We start from the raw sequence: 15275 nt of genomic DNA on the forward strand, positions 1-15275 counted from the left end.
CAACCGAATAATTCGCCAAATGTGGCTTTGGAGCAGCTCTATTGGAGAATATAATTTCTTTTAGCTCTGTTAGCCCTGTTCTACTATCGACTATAGAACCGACATGATGCCAATTTTTACGGCTTACTGGTTACTTGGGTTTGCATAGTTTTTCAGATCCATCTAAATCGCCATTTTTCGATATCAAATTATGAATGTTGAAAGCGTGTTTTGCAACGTTAAAAATATTGAAATGGGTACAGATGTTGAAGTATATTTCAAAGCAAGGGGCGTGATTAAATTGTTTAAACAGATGTCGCTGATGGTACGGTGGCATGGCTCTCTGCACTTAGCACTTCTGGCAATTTCTCAGTTGTTGTCGTTTTCGAACTTCCTGTGCCCTGCTTTACCGATGCTATACAGATGGCTCGTTTGTCAAAGTCTAGACGGTAGGACGTGCAAATGCGTAAATTTGTATTCAATTTGGGCATAACCGGTCTCTTTCAGTTTATCTATGGTGCCTTCGGTGAGATTTCGTAACTCTTTTGAATATTTTTTTTTTCATCAAACGGTCTACAAGAGAGCGTTGAGTTGAAGACTTTTGAGAAAGCGACTGTTCATGTTGTTCGTTAGATTATAATAAACAAAATCACTTATTAGTTTTAACTGACTAGTTTGGTGTTGTTTGCTTGGCTGAAGAAAAAATTTACTATTCAATTTTTAATATCCATAGCGGTAGTATTTTTTTTTGCTTTTTCGTGAGCATTGCCATGGTATGTATACAGACAAACAAACGTAACACTGTCGTATTGACCACGCCTTTAACAATCATTTTGAATCTTGGTTGTGGCTTTCATAACCAGAAGAGTGCCCATCGTTTTTCTTTGCGTTTGACGTTTCACACTAGCGCCTTCTGATGACGATATTGCACAACGCAGTGTTTCGTGAAACATTTCCACCAGGTGGTGGTAGTGTGAACTGGGCAATGGATTTTCACGAAAATTGTTCTAGGCGATTCGTCTGTTTGTCTGTTGTATTTACCTCTCATGCATTTGTTGTTGTTGAAGTTACTCGCATTCTTCCGATCATAAAGTCTGTTCTCTAAGAGGTATTTTTTTTGCAGATCAACTAGACGTATACGCGTATATATAAAACTTTTATTATGCAGCTTTCGTTTTAAAAATAAGTTTAATTCCATTTTTCTTATGATCAACAGCTTTTCAACACTATCAAGGGATTTTTTCACCAGTCACGTACAATAAAAAGTATGACACTCTCAATATTTTTGATCACAACACTGGACCGCGTCTAAGTTTCAAATAGATACTATAGTAATTATGAATAATCAAACACAAATATCATGAAAACAACTTGTTTAATTCAGGCGGTAGCCTTTACAATTAAATCAGCATCAAAATATAATTCTCGAAATAATTTACACAGAAAAAAAAATTTTTTTGTTACTAAATGTAAAAATTGTGAAATGTTTGAAATGTCATAACTTTTTTGTTTTTCAGTTTACCATCTCCAAAATTTTATGGTAGATAGCTGATGGGCCATTTTCCCTAAAAAATTGACGTTGGTAAAAAGAAAGGGTTTTGAGATATTTGAGTTTTTGTGACAAAGGTCATATTTTTTTAAAGTAAAAAAAGAAATTTTTTACGGTGTATATTTTCTAAGGAATCATCATTTAGTTATCTAACTTTGCTGAAAAATTCATAACAATCGAACAATCCGTTTTTGCTGTACAGCTTTTAGAATATTTTTGAACTATTTTCGCATGCACCCTTTTGAAAAGTTAGTCGTGAGTGAATATGAAGGTTTGATATCGAAAAATGGCGATTTAGATGAAATTGAAAAACTGTGCAGTTTCAGATATTTTTGAAATGGTCGCTCAGGATCGACTGACATGACTCCGTGGAATTCCTCATTTATTCTAGCATTCCCTTTATGTGCATGATTTCTCGCTGAATTTTGCATGAATATTTTTTTCTGTGTAGAAGTGAGCACGCGTGAAAACAAAAAGAACGAAATCAATCAGTGCCGTAATCGCTTGTAATTGAATAGGATGAATATAAGAGCGTAACATAACTGATGGTACACATACCCTATTTTCGTCAAAAAAGTACCGAATTCAGGATTGAGTGTGAGTTGCCTAAAACATATTTATAGTTGCATGAGGCTGTTCAAGCATGAATTTCATTCAAACACATAAGTTATGCATGTAGATTCGATGACATATGCTAGAGATAGTTTTAAGAGAAACTTAAGGACATAGTTGCAGGGGTTACAAAATGGCAGCGAGTATGGCCGCCACTCTCTCCCTTACACCTCCCTCCCCTCACCATAGTCTTCGAGAAGCGCGGAAGTTAGCGAACAATTTCTCAAAATTATACTTGCTTACCTTCTCAAATTGCACTCAGGTTGCTACTTGTGGTAGACAACTATATTTTTCATCCGTTAGGAAGTACTTCTTTGCAATTTTCACAATATTTTCACAATTTCGTGCCAAAATGTAGCACACACTGCACTTTTTTTTCTTCGACAAGCGCATCACCCTTATTTTCAAATCACTTTTTAACAGCCTTCTACACAACACAGCACTGTAATAAGTTGATCGATTACGTGAAATTGTCCGCACTTTCGTCTGACCTACCGTTTATCGCGAAAAACTTACGCGTTTTCCACTTTTGTGGCCGAAAACCCGGATCAATTTACATCGCGGTTCGCTAAAACGGAAAAGCGTACCGTTAAACTGAGTGGTATTGTTCAACGTACGGTGAAATTGATTAAACCGCAGGTTCATGCTTATCACGAAACTAGGCTGTTATTTTGTTTATCTTTTTAACTATTTTAAATATCATACTGCCAATGTGATTTCAATAGATAACAGAACAATCGTTCGCTGCTTATGAGTTGAAATTACATCAATTAATGTCACCTAAAATGTAACACGGTAGTTTTCTACGGTCAGAGAGAAAAAGTACGAGAGAAGAGAGGACAGAGTTGTCAACAAAAACGTAAATAAAGTGGTGCACAATGGGATAATTGGTGAAAATATTAGGCAAAATAGGGATTTAAATAAATTTAAAAATATTTTATAAGAACAAATTGTGTTGGTGAGTATATGCAATAAATCATATGTGTGCCAAAATTCAAAGGTACAACTGCTATTTTAATACAGCTTATTTTGGAACGTGTTTGTTAGTTTATTTGACCAAGTCACACTACACTGTGCGCCGTCTGATTTGTTTGTTTTGAGTGGGTGGTTGAGAGGGTTATTAGAGCGGGAGCCAAGCTTATTATTATGATCTCGAGCAACCTTCACCTTAAATAGTCCCAAGCTCCCCTTGTCTGTCACCCCACTCGCTACATCTTTTCTTTAACCCTAAAAGGGATACCTTCATGGCCTCAGTTTCGTCACCTCGCTGAGTTTGTTCCATCAAAGACGAGCTCTGAAAGGCGCCTGGGGTCCAATGGACCCCAGGTATCCCTTTTAGGGTTAAACCAACCTTATTCAATCTTAAGTAATCCAACTGTTCTGAACTACAGGCTTAATTAAGGTTCCCATGTAGAGTGAATTTTCATTAAAAAAAATCATCCTTACCTCCAGCAACGGAACCCAACGTGAAGCGGTAGGTGCTCTCCAGCATCTGGATGAAGATCGACCGATCGGCGGGCGATTCCACGGCTTTGATCTCCGTCAGTCGGGTTGTGATATGTTTGGTATAGTGCTCCGGTGCAATACTGCTCAAATCGCCGTACACAATTCGCCTGTGTTCGTCGTTGACGTTCATAGATGACGCGACATATGATTCAAATTCAAGCAAAATAATTGCCAATAGGAGGATTTTTTAACATTTATCGGAAGAAACCAAACGGGAATAGAAAGAAACGAAAAGAAAACAAATAAATTAGAAATTATGAATTGAAAGGAAATTAACACATAAGAAGGATCATTAGGACAATACAGCAATATAACAGTGTTTATGAATGAAACAAATGCATAACAAGCGAAATAGAGTAGAAGAGAAGGAAAGGAAATCAAATGAATGACCTTTTATTGATTCCAATGATAACAGTTTTTTTTTCGTACTAAAGATAAGATTTACAGAATGTTCCCAATCGAATGTGCTACAGCATGGATATCAAAACATAAAACGAGAAAAAACAGAAACTCACAAACTGGCTACAACTGGTTAAAGTGTCAATTTCAACGTTTTGACGGATCTAATCATGGGGATAATTTTAGGGTTTATCTGATAAGCAATCGAATCGCCTAAACAAAATCTGTTCTGTGTCAAAAAGCTCTGAAAAATGAATGAGTACTTTTGGTTTCGATTTGCATTTGAAGGAAATATATGTAGTTATTTAGGGCGCTTATCCGGTGCAGAGATAACTTGCCTATTCTTCTCAATTACTTTTCTACGCTTCCACCAAACACTTTTTTGCCGTGTGAGTGTTCATCATTGTGAACGAAATAGTGTAATTGCCCAAAAGCAAGCAGCGGCATGGCAGCGTTTGAAGAGAATGAGAAATACAACGAACAGTTATCATTTCGATCTTCACCTTAGTTAACTTACGATGACATCGGGTCTACAACAACAAGTTAGAATGGTCAATTTACAGATGGAAAATATACACCCATGAAATTCAAACGACACCCGCCCGAAAACCGGCGGCAGGGTATCCTTTGCTTTCCACGACCACACGTAAATGTGTCACGGAAGGATGGACGATTGCATTCCACTGACTTACCCCGTCTGATGAATGGCACCCGTCAGTTGGAAAAGAATATCGATTTCCAGCGGAGTGATTTGGCTCATCGTTTGTGCCGACTGGAGCAGTTCGTCTTTGGTGATGGGTTCCGTTCGGTTGCCACTGGTGGCATTCAGGTAGATCCGTTTGATGAGCTCCATGTTGTTTAGCAACGAGTTAAATGCCATAAAGTATGGAAAACTGACTTTGTGTCCTTCTGTTACCTGTGAAAGGGAAAGTTTAGTTTTTCTTTTTTCTGGCGAGTATTAATTAATTGGTGTAAGGGATGCGACTAGTTTACGATTGTTCTTTATGGAATCGATATTCTTCTGACGGTTTTGAACCTTCAACAGAGCTAAAGTTCACTACCCTGGACTGTATCAAGTAGGGTATGAGTACTCTTCTTCATTATATGCCTGCCTATATCCTATTTCAAAAACAGTTGATTTGGGCACAGATTGTTTCGTTATTTTTATTATCACACATCTAACAAAAAGTACAAAAAAAAACAAAACAAATAGCGCTTATTAGCTTCGTAGATATCAGATACGATGAAAATGATAATACATACTTTGCTTAAGATGAGTCCCCTGATACTTCTTCAGTAGTTCGTTCTTGGATTTTTCCAAGAGCTTAGTATAGGATTCCTTCAAGAGTTTCTTTTGTAATTCATCCTTATGAGAATTATTCCTCCTGGAATTCCTCCAAGAGTTTTTTCAGAAGTAACTACAGGAAACCAAAGGAATAACCAAGGGTTCTTTCAGATATTCCTGCATGGTTTCTATCTGATATTCCACCTAGACTTTCCTCAGACATCCTTCCAGCTATTCCAACCGGCATTTCTTCCAGATTTTCTCCAGAAGTTCATTCTACATTTACTCAGTTATTCGTTCCAAGACTCCCCCAGGAATCCCTTCCGTAGTTATACAGGTATATCTCAGTTTAGTGGACCCAAAATTTTATGTGCTTCCCCCAGAAATTCCACCCGAAATTCCTCTGAGAACACCGTGCGGAATTCTTCCAGCAAAACCTTCAGGGATTCTTCCAGGAACTAAAAATGAACTCCACGGGGTATTTCATAAGGAACTCCTAAAGTAAACCCGGAAGCAGTTCCTTAAAGGATTCCGGGAGGAACTGCTGAAGCAATCCCAGGAACTATTCCAGAGAGAAAAGAAGAACTTATGGAGAAATCCAGGAAAAAATTTTTGGTCCGGGATTCATCCTGTGATTTGTTGAGCATTCCTCCAGAAGTTCTCTCTGTGATTCCTTCAGTGGTTGAAATCCTATTTTTAGATTTTTAAAAGAATTCCTTCCGGTCCATAGAGTTCTTTCGGCAACTTCCCCAGAACTTTTTTATGACACTCCTCAAGAGATTCCTTTTTCGATCACTCCAGAAATTCCGGAAATTTTCTAGTAAGTAATATCGAAGTTCCTGCAGGAACTTCTTACGAGATTCCTCCAAAGAGTTTTTTTTTCTGGGAATCCTCTACATGTTTATTCGTGGATTCCAGGAGTTCCTACTGGATTTCCTCAAGGAGCTCCATCTAGGATTCTTCAAAAAAGTTACTTCCAAGATTCCTTCATTTGTGGACTCTATCGTCTGAAATCTCTCCAGGATCTCTTCTGTGATTCCTCCCAGTTGTGGAGGTTTTTTAGCTTGGTGAAACTGGCAGCACTGGAATAGCTCATTTTATAGAACTGGTTAACAGATAAAAAGCAGTAGAGAACTGAAAGGAAAAGTGTTGGGATGTTTGTGTCTCGGAGCAGCAGTAAAATACTATAATGTAAGTTATATTTAAGATTAAAATGATTGAATTTATACTAAAAACTAAATAAAATTCCAGCATTGAAGCTGACCGCAAAAAAAGGCTGCTTTCAATAAGTATTTGTTCGCCCTAAACCCACATCACCCCAACACTCCCGATGTCTCTTAAATGTTTCCTTCCGGAGTTCCCTCTAGTATTCTTCCCGGAGCTCCTTCTTGGATTTTTTCCAGGATTCATTTTAATGAATCAGGAGTCCTACCTGGGGTTACTAAATGAGTTCCATCTGGTACTCCTCAAGGACGTCTTCTTCCTTCTTCTGAGACTCGGAACTCTTTCTGAGATTTCTTCTAAAGTTCTTTCTTTAGTGGTCTTACTAAGAGTTCCTTCGTGGGATGGCATTCCTAGAGGAAAACTCTGCAAGAGTTCTAGGGGAAATCTCGGAACAAATTCCTAGAGGAACGAATTACTGGAGGAATATCAAAAAGAAATCCTTTAGGAGTCTCGAATATTCCTTGAGGAACTCCCCGAAGAATCTCAGAAGGCATTCTTAGAGAAAGAGATCTCTGGAGAAACCCACGAAAGAGTTCCTGGATGAGACCTTTTAAGCAATTTCAGAAGAAACTTCTGGAAGAATCCCAGAAATATCTCCCTGAGGAATTCCAGAAGAAATCTCAAGCATGTCTGCAGGAATCTCGGAACAAATTCTTGAAAGAATCGTGAAAGAAAATTCCTAAAAGAGTTCCAGAACTCCTGGAGAAATATCGAAATACATTCATGAGGAAATCACGGAAGGTATCTCAAAAGCAATCTCGGAAGGAGTTCCCAGAGGAATCTTTAAAATAATCACTGGAGGAAGGAATTCCACAAGAAACCGCTTTACTTAGGCACCTCAGGAGAACCTCGTGGAAGAATCCCTGCGGGAACTTCCAAAGGAATCCCAAATAAACCTCTCGAAAAATCTCATAAAAAGCTTCCTGAAGAATCCTGCAAGAAGTTGCTGGATGAATCAAGAAAGGAATTTCTGGCAACATCCTTGAATGAAGTCCTGCACGAAACCCAGAAGCAGCTCCTGGGAGAACACCACCAGCAAGTCATAAATTACTGACAAGATGTGTGATAAATTATTTTCAGTGTTGTCGTCATGGTATAATCAGAGTTGTCAAAATTCCTCGTCAAAGTTCCCTGTCAAGGTTTGAGCGCCCTTTACTGGTATATTCCCATGGATGAATTCCTTGAGAAATCTCTGAAGGAACCGCTTGCGCAATTCCTGAAGGAACTGCTGGGGTAACTTCCGAAAGAATTCATGAAACAACTTTTGAAGAGATCCCTGCTGAAATTTATGAAATGATTCTACGAATGTTGAAGCAGTCTTTAACTCCTAAACTACCAAGGGTCCAAAAAAAGTCGGAAGTCCAACTTTGACAAGGCATTTCTCGGCCGTTTTTCAACCGATTTCAAAACTTTTTTTTGCGATGGAACCGGACAGGTTTCAAGATCATCGTCCATTTAAAAAAATATAAAATAGATGCGTCTACCCAAAGTTATTAAGCAAAAGGCACTTCCTAGTTTTTTTGAGAGCGCATTTTTTGCGCACATTGATCAATAAAACAAAATTTAAAGCGATGACATATGGTTTTTTCGACTCTAAACCATGCGTACAGCTGGAGTGAACATTGTTGTGCAAAATTAGTGATTTTTCAGTACACTGATAATTTACCTTACTCAAAAAACTGCTAAAATACCCTTTTTTTCACATAAAATAAGCAATAAATCAAAATTCAAAGCGATGACATATAGTTTTTTTGGTCTTAAATTGTTCGTAGGATTGTACTCGACATTTTTGATGAACAATGAAAATGTTCTAATTACACTCTTATTTTGTTTTACCCGGAAAACTACGAAAATTCAATGCTTTTTACACAAAGTAGTCAACAAAACTAAATTTAAAACGATAACATGTAGTTTTTTAGCCTTGAAATGTTCGTAACAGTTTGGGGGACATACTTGAAGAATAATAGTGATGTTTTCATTACACTTAAATTTTGATTCACTCAAAAATCAACGAAAGTACCACATTTTTCACGCAAAGCGCTTAACAAAAATAATGGCTTAAAATGCAAAGTAGTTTTTTATCTTTGAATTATTCGTGGAAGCGTATTGGACGTTCTTGATGAGTAATAGTGATGTTTTCATGACACACTTAATTTGTTTTACTCGAAAAGCTACAAAAATATCATAATTTTCATACAAAACAGTCAATAAAACAAAATTTAAAGCCCTAACATGTAGTTGTATGGCCTTAAATTTTCCGTTACAATGTACTGGACCTGTTTTTGATAAAATGTTGATGTTTACATTACACTAATATTTTGTTTTATAAAAAAAAAATGTACGAAAATACCACACAAAACGAATATGCCAAAATTTAAAGTAATGATATGTAGTTATTCAACTTTGAATTTGTAGTTTAGTTTAGTGTAGTTTAGTGGATTTATTTGAACAATCCTAGTTTTTTTTTTATTACACTCATATTTTATTTCACTCGGAGTACCAGGAAAATACCACATTTTTCACACAAAGTAGTCAACAAATAAAAATATAACACAATGCATTCTGGTTTTTTGGCTTGAATTTTTTCGTGAAATGATGAACGTTGAATTATAATACATTCTTAATTCATTTTACCAAACAAGTTTTAAAAATAAACGGAAATCTCGTGAAAATGAAAAAAAAAGTTACGAACTTAACTGGTTTCCAAAGTTAAGGTTAGGTTATGTGGCTTTATTAGAGAGACTTTCAGCCTTCTTTTATTCCTGTTTCTGGGATTCCTTTTCAAATTCCTCTCGGAGATTCTTTCGTATTTCTATCGACGTTTTTACCCTAGATTCAAACAGTTCTTTCCGGAAAAATTCCTGGAGAATATTGCAGGATTTCTGAAATTCAAATATTGTCTCCTGAAGGTTTTTATGAGTATCCTATAGATTTTCTTCCAGAGGTTTTCCCATATTTGCTCTCAGAGTCTCTCGTTGGATTTTTCCTCCTGCGTTTTGCCCAAACAAATTTTCGTGGAATTTATTCTCTTTTCTCCGGGAATATACATCAGATGTTGTCGTAGAATTTCTCATAGAGTTTCTCTTGAAGGTTTTCCGCGATTTCTTCCGGTATTCCTCTTGGTACTTCTCCATGAGATTTTTCCGGGATTTCTAAGGTTTTTACTGAAACTATTGCTGGGATTTCAACTGAGGCTCCTCCCGGATTTTAAAGGAGTTTTTCACGAGTTTTCTGAAGGAATTGTTTCTGGGATTTCTTCCGAAGTTTTAAGAAATTTCAATGATTTTTTTCTGGAGTTTCTCCCCGGATTTCTACAGAAGTTACATCCGGGTTATTTTATAAAGGTTCTTGCGAGAGTTTTTTTTAAGTTTCACCTGAGATTAATCTCGGAGTTTGTGCTCTAGAAGCTGAAATACAGAGCTCCAAACTTAAGCATTTTGTATGAAAATCGGTCACTGCGTCCAGTACTGTACTTTTCTATAAGTGTTTCTCGGAAAATCTCCTGCCTGAGATAACCTACAAAATTCATTGTAGTAAATAACCGGAGGCATGTCGGAATGAATCCACGTGATTTTTGCGAGAAATTATGCAATGAGGAACGCGAGAGAAACTTCGGAAGAAATCCTGAGAAGAACTGGGAAATCTCGGAAAGCTCTGGTAGGAAATATTTAGAAAATTCATGAAAGAACTCTGAAAATTTCTAAAGAAAGAGAAGAGAAAGAAAGAGAAATCCCTCAGCGAAGAAATTCAGGAGAAATATCGGAAAACTTTTTGGCAGAAATTTCAGAAGTAATTATCAGAAATCTCTAAAAATATCGAAAAAACCACGGAAGAAACTATTAATGGGAGCAAATAAAAGAAAAACACTTTGCATGGGAAGAAGGATGGAAACTTGAGAGAACTGGAGAAAGCCAGAAAAAAAACTTTAAAAATCCTCCAAGAAAAAAATAAGAGATTCCTGGAAAAATATGATAATATTTTAAATGAGTCCTTGGAGAAATTTATCAAGCAATCGTTAGAGGAATTTCTGATGAAAACCCAAAGGAATAACACACGGAAACATTTCAAAAGTTTTCTAAAAGAATTCCTCGAGAAATAGAACCCCTAAATAAATTCCGCATGAATCCTTGATGTTTATGAAAATATCCCTGAAGAAATCTCTGGAATATTTTTGAAAGATTTTCGACCCACGACAAAATATTTTGAAAGAATCTTTGAAACATATCATAAAATATAATGCAATCCCGTAAAACGGGGTAGCTTTGATAATTTTTCAGCAAAATTCCTTAATATATTATTCCATGTATTTTTCCTGATTTAATAATTTTAAAACAAGTACTGGTGTCTCAGTTATAATTGCAATGTAAGGATTGAACAGTTTTAATTGTTGTGGGAGATCAATATTATTTTTTCATATAAGCGAGAATCACATCTTCATTTGGGGAAACTTTGATAGTGCTCTGACAAACATATTTTATCCCAAAAAATATTACAGATTGCAACGCAAAGAGTATCAGCAAGATGGGAAAAGCCGTATGAAACATGTTGGGTTAATTTATTGTATCAGAACATGAAGAATTTTATAAAATTATAAATAACAAATTGAGTCAGTACTCCACCTGAGTGAAAATCTCAGTGCTGTTAAGAATAATTAACTGTATAAAAATATATTTTTTACGATACATCGACATGTGACTATATGCTGCGCATAGTAGGTTCTCTTTATTTGAGTTGTTTTTGATTTTTTATAAACAAATTTAGAAAACAACGAATGTAATTGAAAGATCACTATTGTTTATCAAACAAGTCTAGTACTTTTTTACAAATAATTTCATGGCAAAAAAAACTATAATGCATTGACTTCAATTTTTATGTGGTATTTTCCTAGTATTTTGAGTGATATTAAATATGAGTCTAATAAAAACATCACTATGGTTTTTCAAATGAATCCACTAAACTACTACGATATATTCAAAGTTGAATAACTACATATCATTGCTTTAAATTTTGGCTTATTCGCTTTTTTGTGGTATTTTCGTACATTTTTTTATAAAACAAAATATTTGTGTACTGTCAACATCAACATTTTATCAAAAACAGGTCCAGTACATTGTAACGGAAAATTTAAGGCCATACAACTACATGTTAGGGCTTTAAATTTTGTTTTATTGACTGTTTTGTATGAAAATTATGATATTTTTGTAGCTTTTCGAGTAAAACAAATTAAGTGTGTCATGAAAACATCACTATTACTCATCAAGAACGTCCAGTACGCTTCCACGAATAATTCAAAGATAAAAAACTACTTTGCATTTTAAGCCATTATTTTTGTTAAGCACTTTGCGTGAAAAATGTGGTACTTTCGTTGATTTTTGAGTGAATCAAAATTTAAGTGTAATGAAAACATCACTATTATTCTTCAAGTATGTCCCCCAAACTGTTACGAACATTTCAAGGCTAAAAAACTACATGTTATCGTTTTAAATTTAGTTTTGTTGACTACTTTGTGTAAAAAGCATGGAATTTTCGTAGTTTTCCGGGTAAAACAAAATAAGAGTGTAATTAGAACATTTTCATTGTTCATCAAAAATGTCGAGTATAATCCTACGAACAATTTAAGACCAAAAAAACTATATGTCATCGCTTTGAATTTTGATTTATTGCTTATTTTATGTGAAAAAAAGGGTATTTTAGCAGTTTTTTGAGTAAGGTAAATTATCAGTGTACTGAAAAATCACTAATTTTGCACAACAATGTTCACTCCAGCTGTACGCATGGTTTAGAGTCGAAAAAACCATATGTCATCGCTTTAAATTTTGTTTTATTGATCAATGTGCGCAAAAAATGCGCTCTCAAAAAAACTAGGAAGTGCCTTTTGCTTAATAACTTTGGGTAGACGCATCTATTTTATATTTTTTTAAATGGACGATGATCTTGAAACCTGTCCGGTTCCATCGCAAAAAAAAAGTTTTGAAATCGGTTGAAAAACGGCCGAGAAATGCCTTGTCAAAGTTGGACTTCCGACTTTTTTTGGACCCTTGGTAGTTCGCGGGAGTTTTTACCCCCTCGGTAGTTTAAGTGTTAAAGATCTATCCAAAAGCACCGCTGAAAAAATTTCAAAAGGAATTAAAAACATCAGAAGAAAACTCTAAATGAGTTTATGAAAGAAATTGTGAAAACAAAAATAATTTAAGAATCCATAGATTAATTTTCTGAAGAAATTCCAGGAGGAACACCTGGAAACTCTTGGTGGAAACCTCTGTAGATATTTTTCATAAAAAAAACCTGGAGAAATCCTCTAATAAAAATCCTAAACCATTATTTTTAATGAATTCCTGGAGGAATCCATAGAGAAATTCCTAGAGCTACGCATGGAGGAAATCCAGAAGGAATTTCAGAGAAAATACATAGAGGAATACCCGGCGGAATTTATGATGAAACCTCTGTACTTCTCCAAGAGGATTCTCTGCAAGAATGTCTTCCAGTCTTTCCATTAGAATCTTTATGAGAATCTCTGAAAGAATCTCTAAATAAATTTCTGAAGGAATCCTTGGAGGATTTTCTAAGACTTTCTTTAAAAATTCTTGGAGCCATTTCTGGAAGAGAAATGTCTTGAAGGAATGTCTAAAGGAATGTGAAGAAATCTTGGGAACTTTCTTAATAATCTTTGGTAGAATTTCTACAGCAATCCATGGAGAAAATTCTTCAGAAAGCTTCTTGTATAGGAAAACACGTCTAGCTCGATGCAAGCAGTTCTTTATTCTGACATATGATACTTTTATACATCGACGCTTACTACACTTGCAAATTTGGAAGGTGTCTGAATCTCTGATTCTCAATGTATCCATGAATCATTTTCTAAAAAAAAAAAAAAATGGAGTATACTTGAGAAACTTCATAGAAGCTTTTCTAGATTTAAAGCTTTTAAAAATTTCTGGAGGAATCGTTATGTAAGAAGATTGTGAAGGAATTCGTAGATGAATTTCTTGAATAATCCAAGTATGCAAGATATTTTGAAAGGAATTCTTGAAGAATTTTCTAATGAAATCCATGCAAGATTTCTGGAAGCTATCCACGCGAGACTTTCTTAAGGAGTTCTTGGAGAAATTTCTGGAGGACATTCTAAAGTTTAAAGGAATTTCCAGAAGGTTTTGTAAAAGAACTTGTTTTGGATTTCCTAGATGATTTTTAAAGTAAATCTACGAGAAGTTTTCAAAGGAGGATGGATTTCAGCAAGGGTTCATGAAAGAATTATTGAAAAATTTGTGTAAATTTTTTCAGAGTAATCCCTGGACAAATTTGTAAAAAAAAATCTCTGGAGAAAAATCTGGAGATATTTCTGAAGAAAGTCAAATTCATACTAAAAGCCATGGAAGATTTTCTGAAAGAATCCGTCGAAAAATGCGTGAAAGAACCCCTAGTGCAGTTTCTATAGGAATCTGTGCAGAAAATACCCGATTGGATCTCACATTTTTTTTTAAAGAGTCCCTGGAAGGTTTTCTAAAGAAATCCCAGACAGGTTTTCTGACAGAAATTTAAATTTTCAAAACAATAAATCTTTGGAACAATTTCTAAAGCAAATCCCAGAGAAAATTCTGGAATAAGCCCTTGGAAGATCGTTTCTCTTAAAGGAATTTCCGAAGGACGTTTTCAGAAAAAAAAAATCTAGAAAAGTCCCGAAAAAATAGGGTAAATCACTAAAGGATTTTCTAAAGAAATCCCAGGAGGGATTTCTCCAGAAATTCATACACAGCTTTCTTACATAATTCTTTGTGAAACTTTTGGAAGACGCATCCCAGGTAGAATTTCTAGAGAAATTGGAAATTGCTGTGGGAATGTCTGTTGAAACCCTTGGATTAATTTTCAAAGTAACCCTAGCACAATTTTTAATTGAACTTTTGAAACATATTCTGAATCACTCTGGAATAGTTTCTGAAGGCATCGCTGAAAGTTTTATCTCCCCAAGTAACATTTTGATTGCTAATTAGTCTTGTAGAGATTTTTAGAACCGTCATAAAACCTAATACCTTTTATTTTGAATTTATGGTGGTTCTGAGATCCTCTTCTAGTATATTTGACTAAAAAATGTTACTTTAGTCTGAACGAAGTTTTGATAGAATCCCTGGAGATTTTTTTTTCTCAAATTCATGGATATTTTTTCGGAAAAAATGGAGGAATTTCAGAAGTTAATCGTGCAAGATGCTTTGAAAGACTTCTTTGTAGAATTTGTAGAATAGAAGTAATTTCTAAACAAATCCTTGCAGAAAATTTCCGAATGAGTCAATGGAAGATTTTTTGAAAGAATCCGTGAGGGATTTTTCGGCCGAATAATCGGACAAATTTCTAAAGATTTTTTTGAGAAAGATTTTTTGGGAGAATTCCTGAAGAAATTTTCAGTAGCTTTTCTAAAGGAACCTCCAATAGATTCTCCAAACGAATGCCTAGTGGAAAATAAAAGTAAAAAGAAGTTCCTCCAATGATTCTTTCATATGTTCCGTCTGATATGCATCCAGGAGTATCTTCTGGGATTTCTCCTTTTGAACACGGTTTTATATTACGGAACTCCATCTGGGACTCATACAGGAATTCATTCAAGGATTCCTTCGATTACTCCATTCAATATTTCAGCAAGAATTCGTTCCGAGATTACTCCAAGAATTCCTTCTGAGATTGTCTCAGGTTTTCTTCCAGGGATTCCTCCATAGTCCTTCCATGTTTCCT

General features: G+C 35.3%; 2 protein-coding genes across 6 annotated transcripts in view; both read right to left on the bottom strand.

The window, feature by feature from the left end:
- Nucleotides 1–15275, bottom strand: part of LOC134285124 (uncharacterized) — a 225755-nt gene that overhangs the window by 156541 nt on the left and 53939 nt on the right. The gene's annotated exons all lie outside the window — the stretch shown is intronic.
- The window catches only part of LOC115256091 (calcium-binding mitochondrial carrier protein Aralar1), an 88387-nt gene that overhangs the window by 17166 nt on the left and 55946 nt on the right, over nucleotides 1–15275 (bottom strand). For 3 of the 5 annotated variants that reach the window (XM_029854346.2, XM_029854348.2, XM_029854349.2), the window contains exons 4-6: nucleotides 4738–4961; nucleotides 4384–4422; nucleotides 3587–3753 (exon numbers count right to left, since the gene is read on the bottom strand). In XM_029854346.2, the coding sequence (XP_029710206.1) occupies nucleotides 3587–3753; nucleotides 4384–4422; nucleotides 4738–4961 (430 nt within the window). The remainder of the gene's footprint in view (nucleotides 1–3586; nucleotides 3754–4383; nucleotides 4423–4737; nucleotides 4962–15275) is intronic. The other 2 variants (XM_029854347.2, XM_029854350.2) reach the window with 1 other exon arrangement.

This window comes from Aedes albopictus, chromosome 1 (assembly GCF_035046485.1).
Source record: "Aedes albopictus strain Foshan chromosome 1, AalbF5, whole genome shotgun sequence".
Taxonomy (NCBI): domain Eukaryota; kingdom Metazoa; phylum Arthropoda; class Insecta; order Diptera; family Culicidae; genus Aedes; species Aedes albopictus.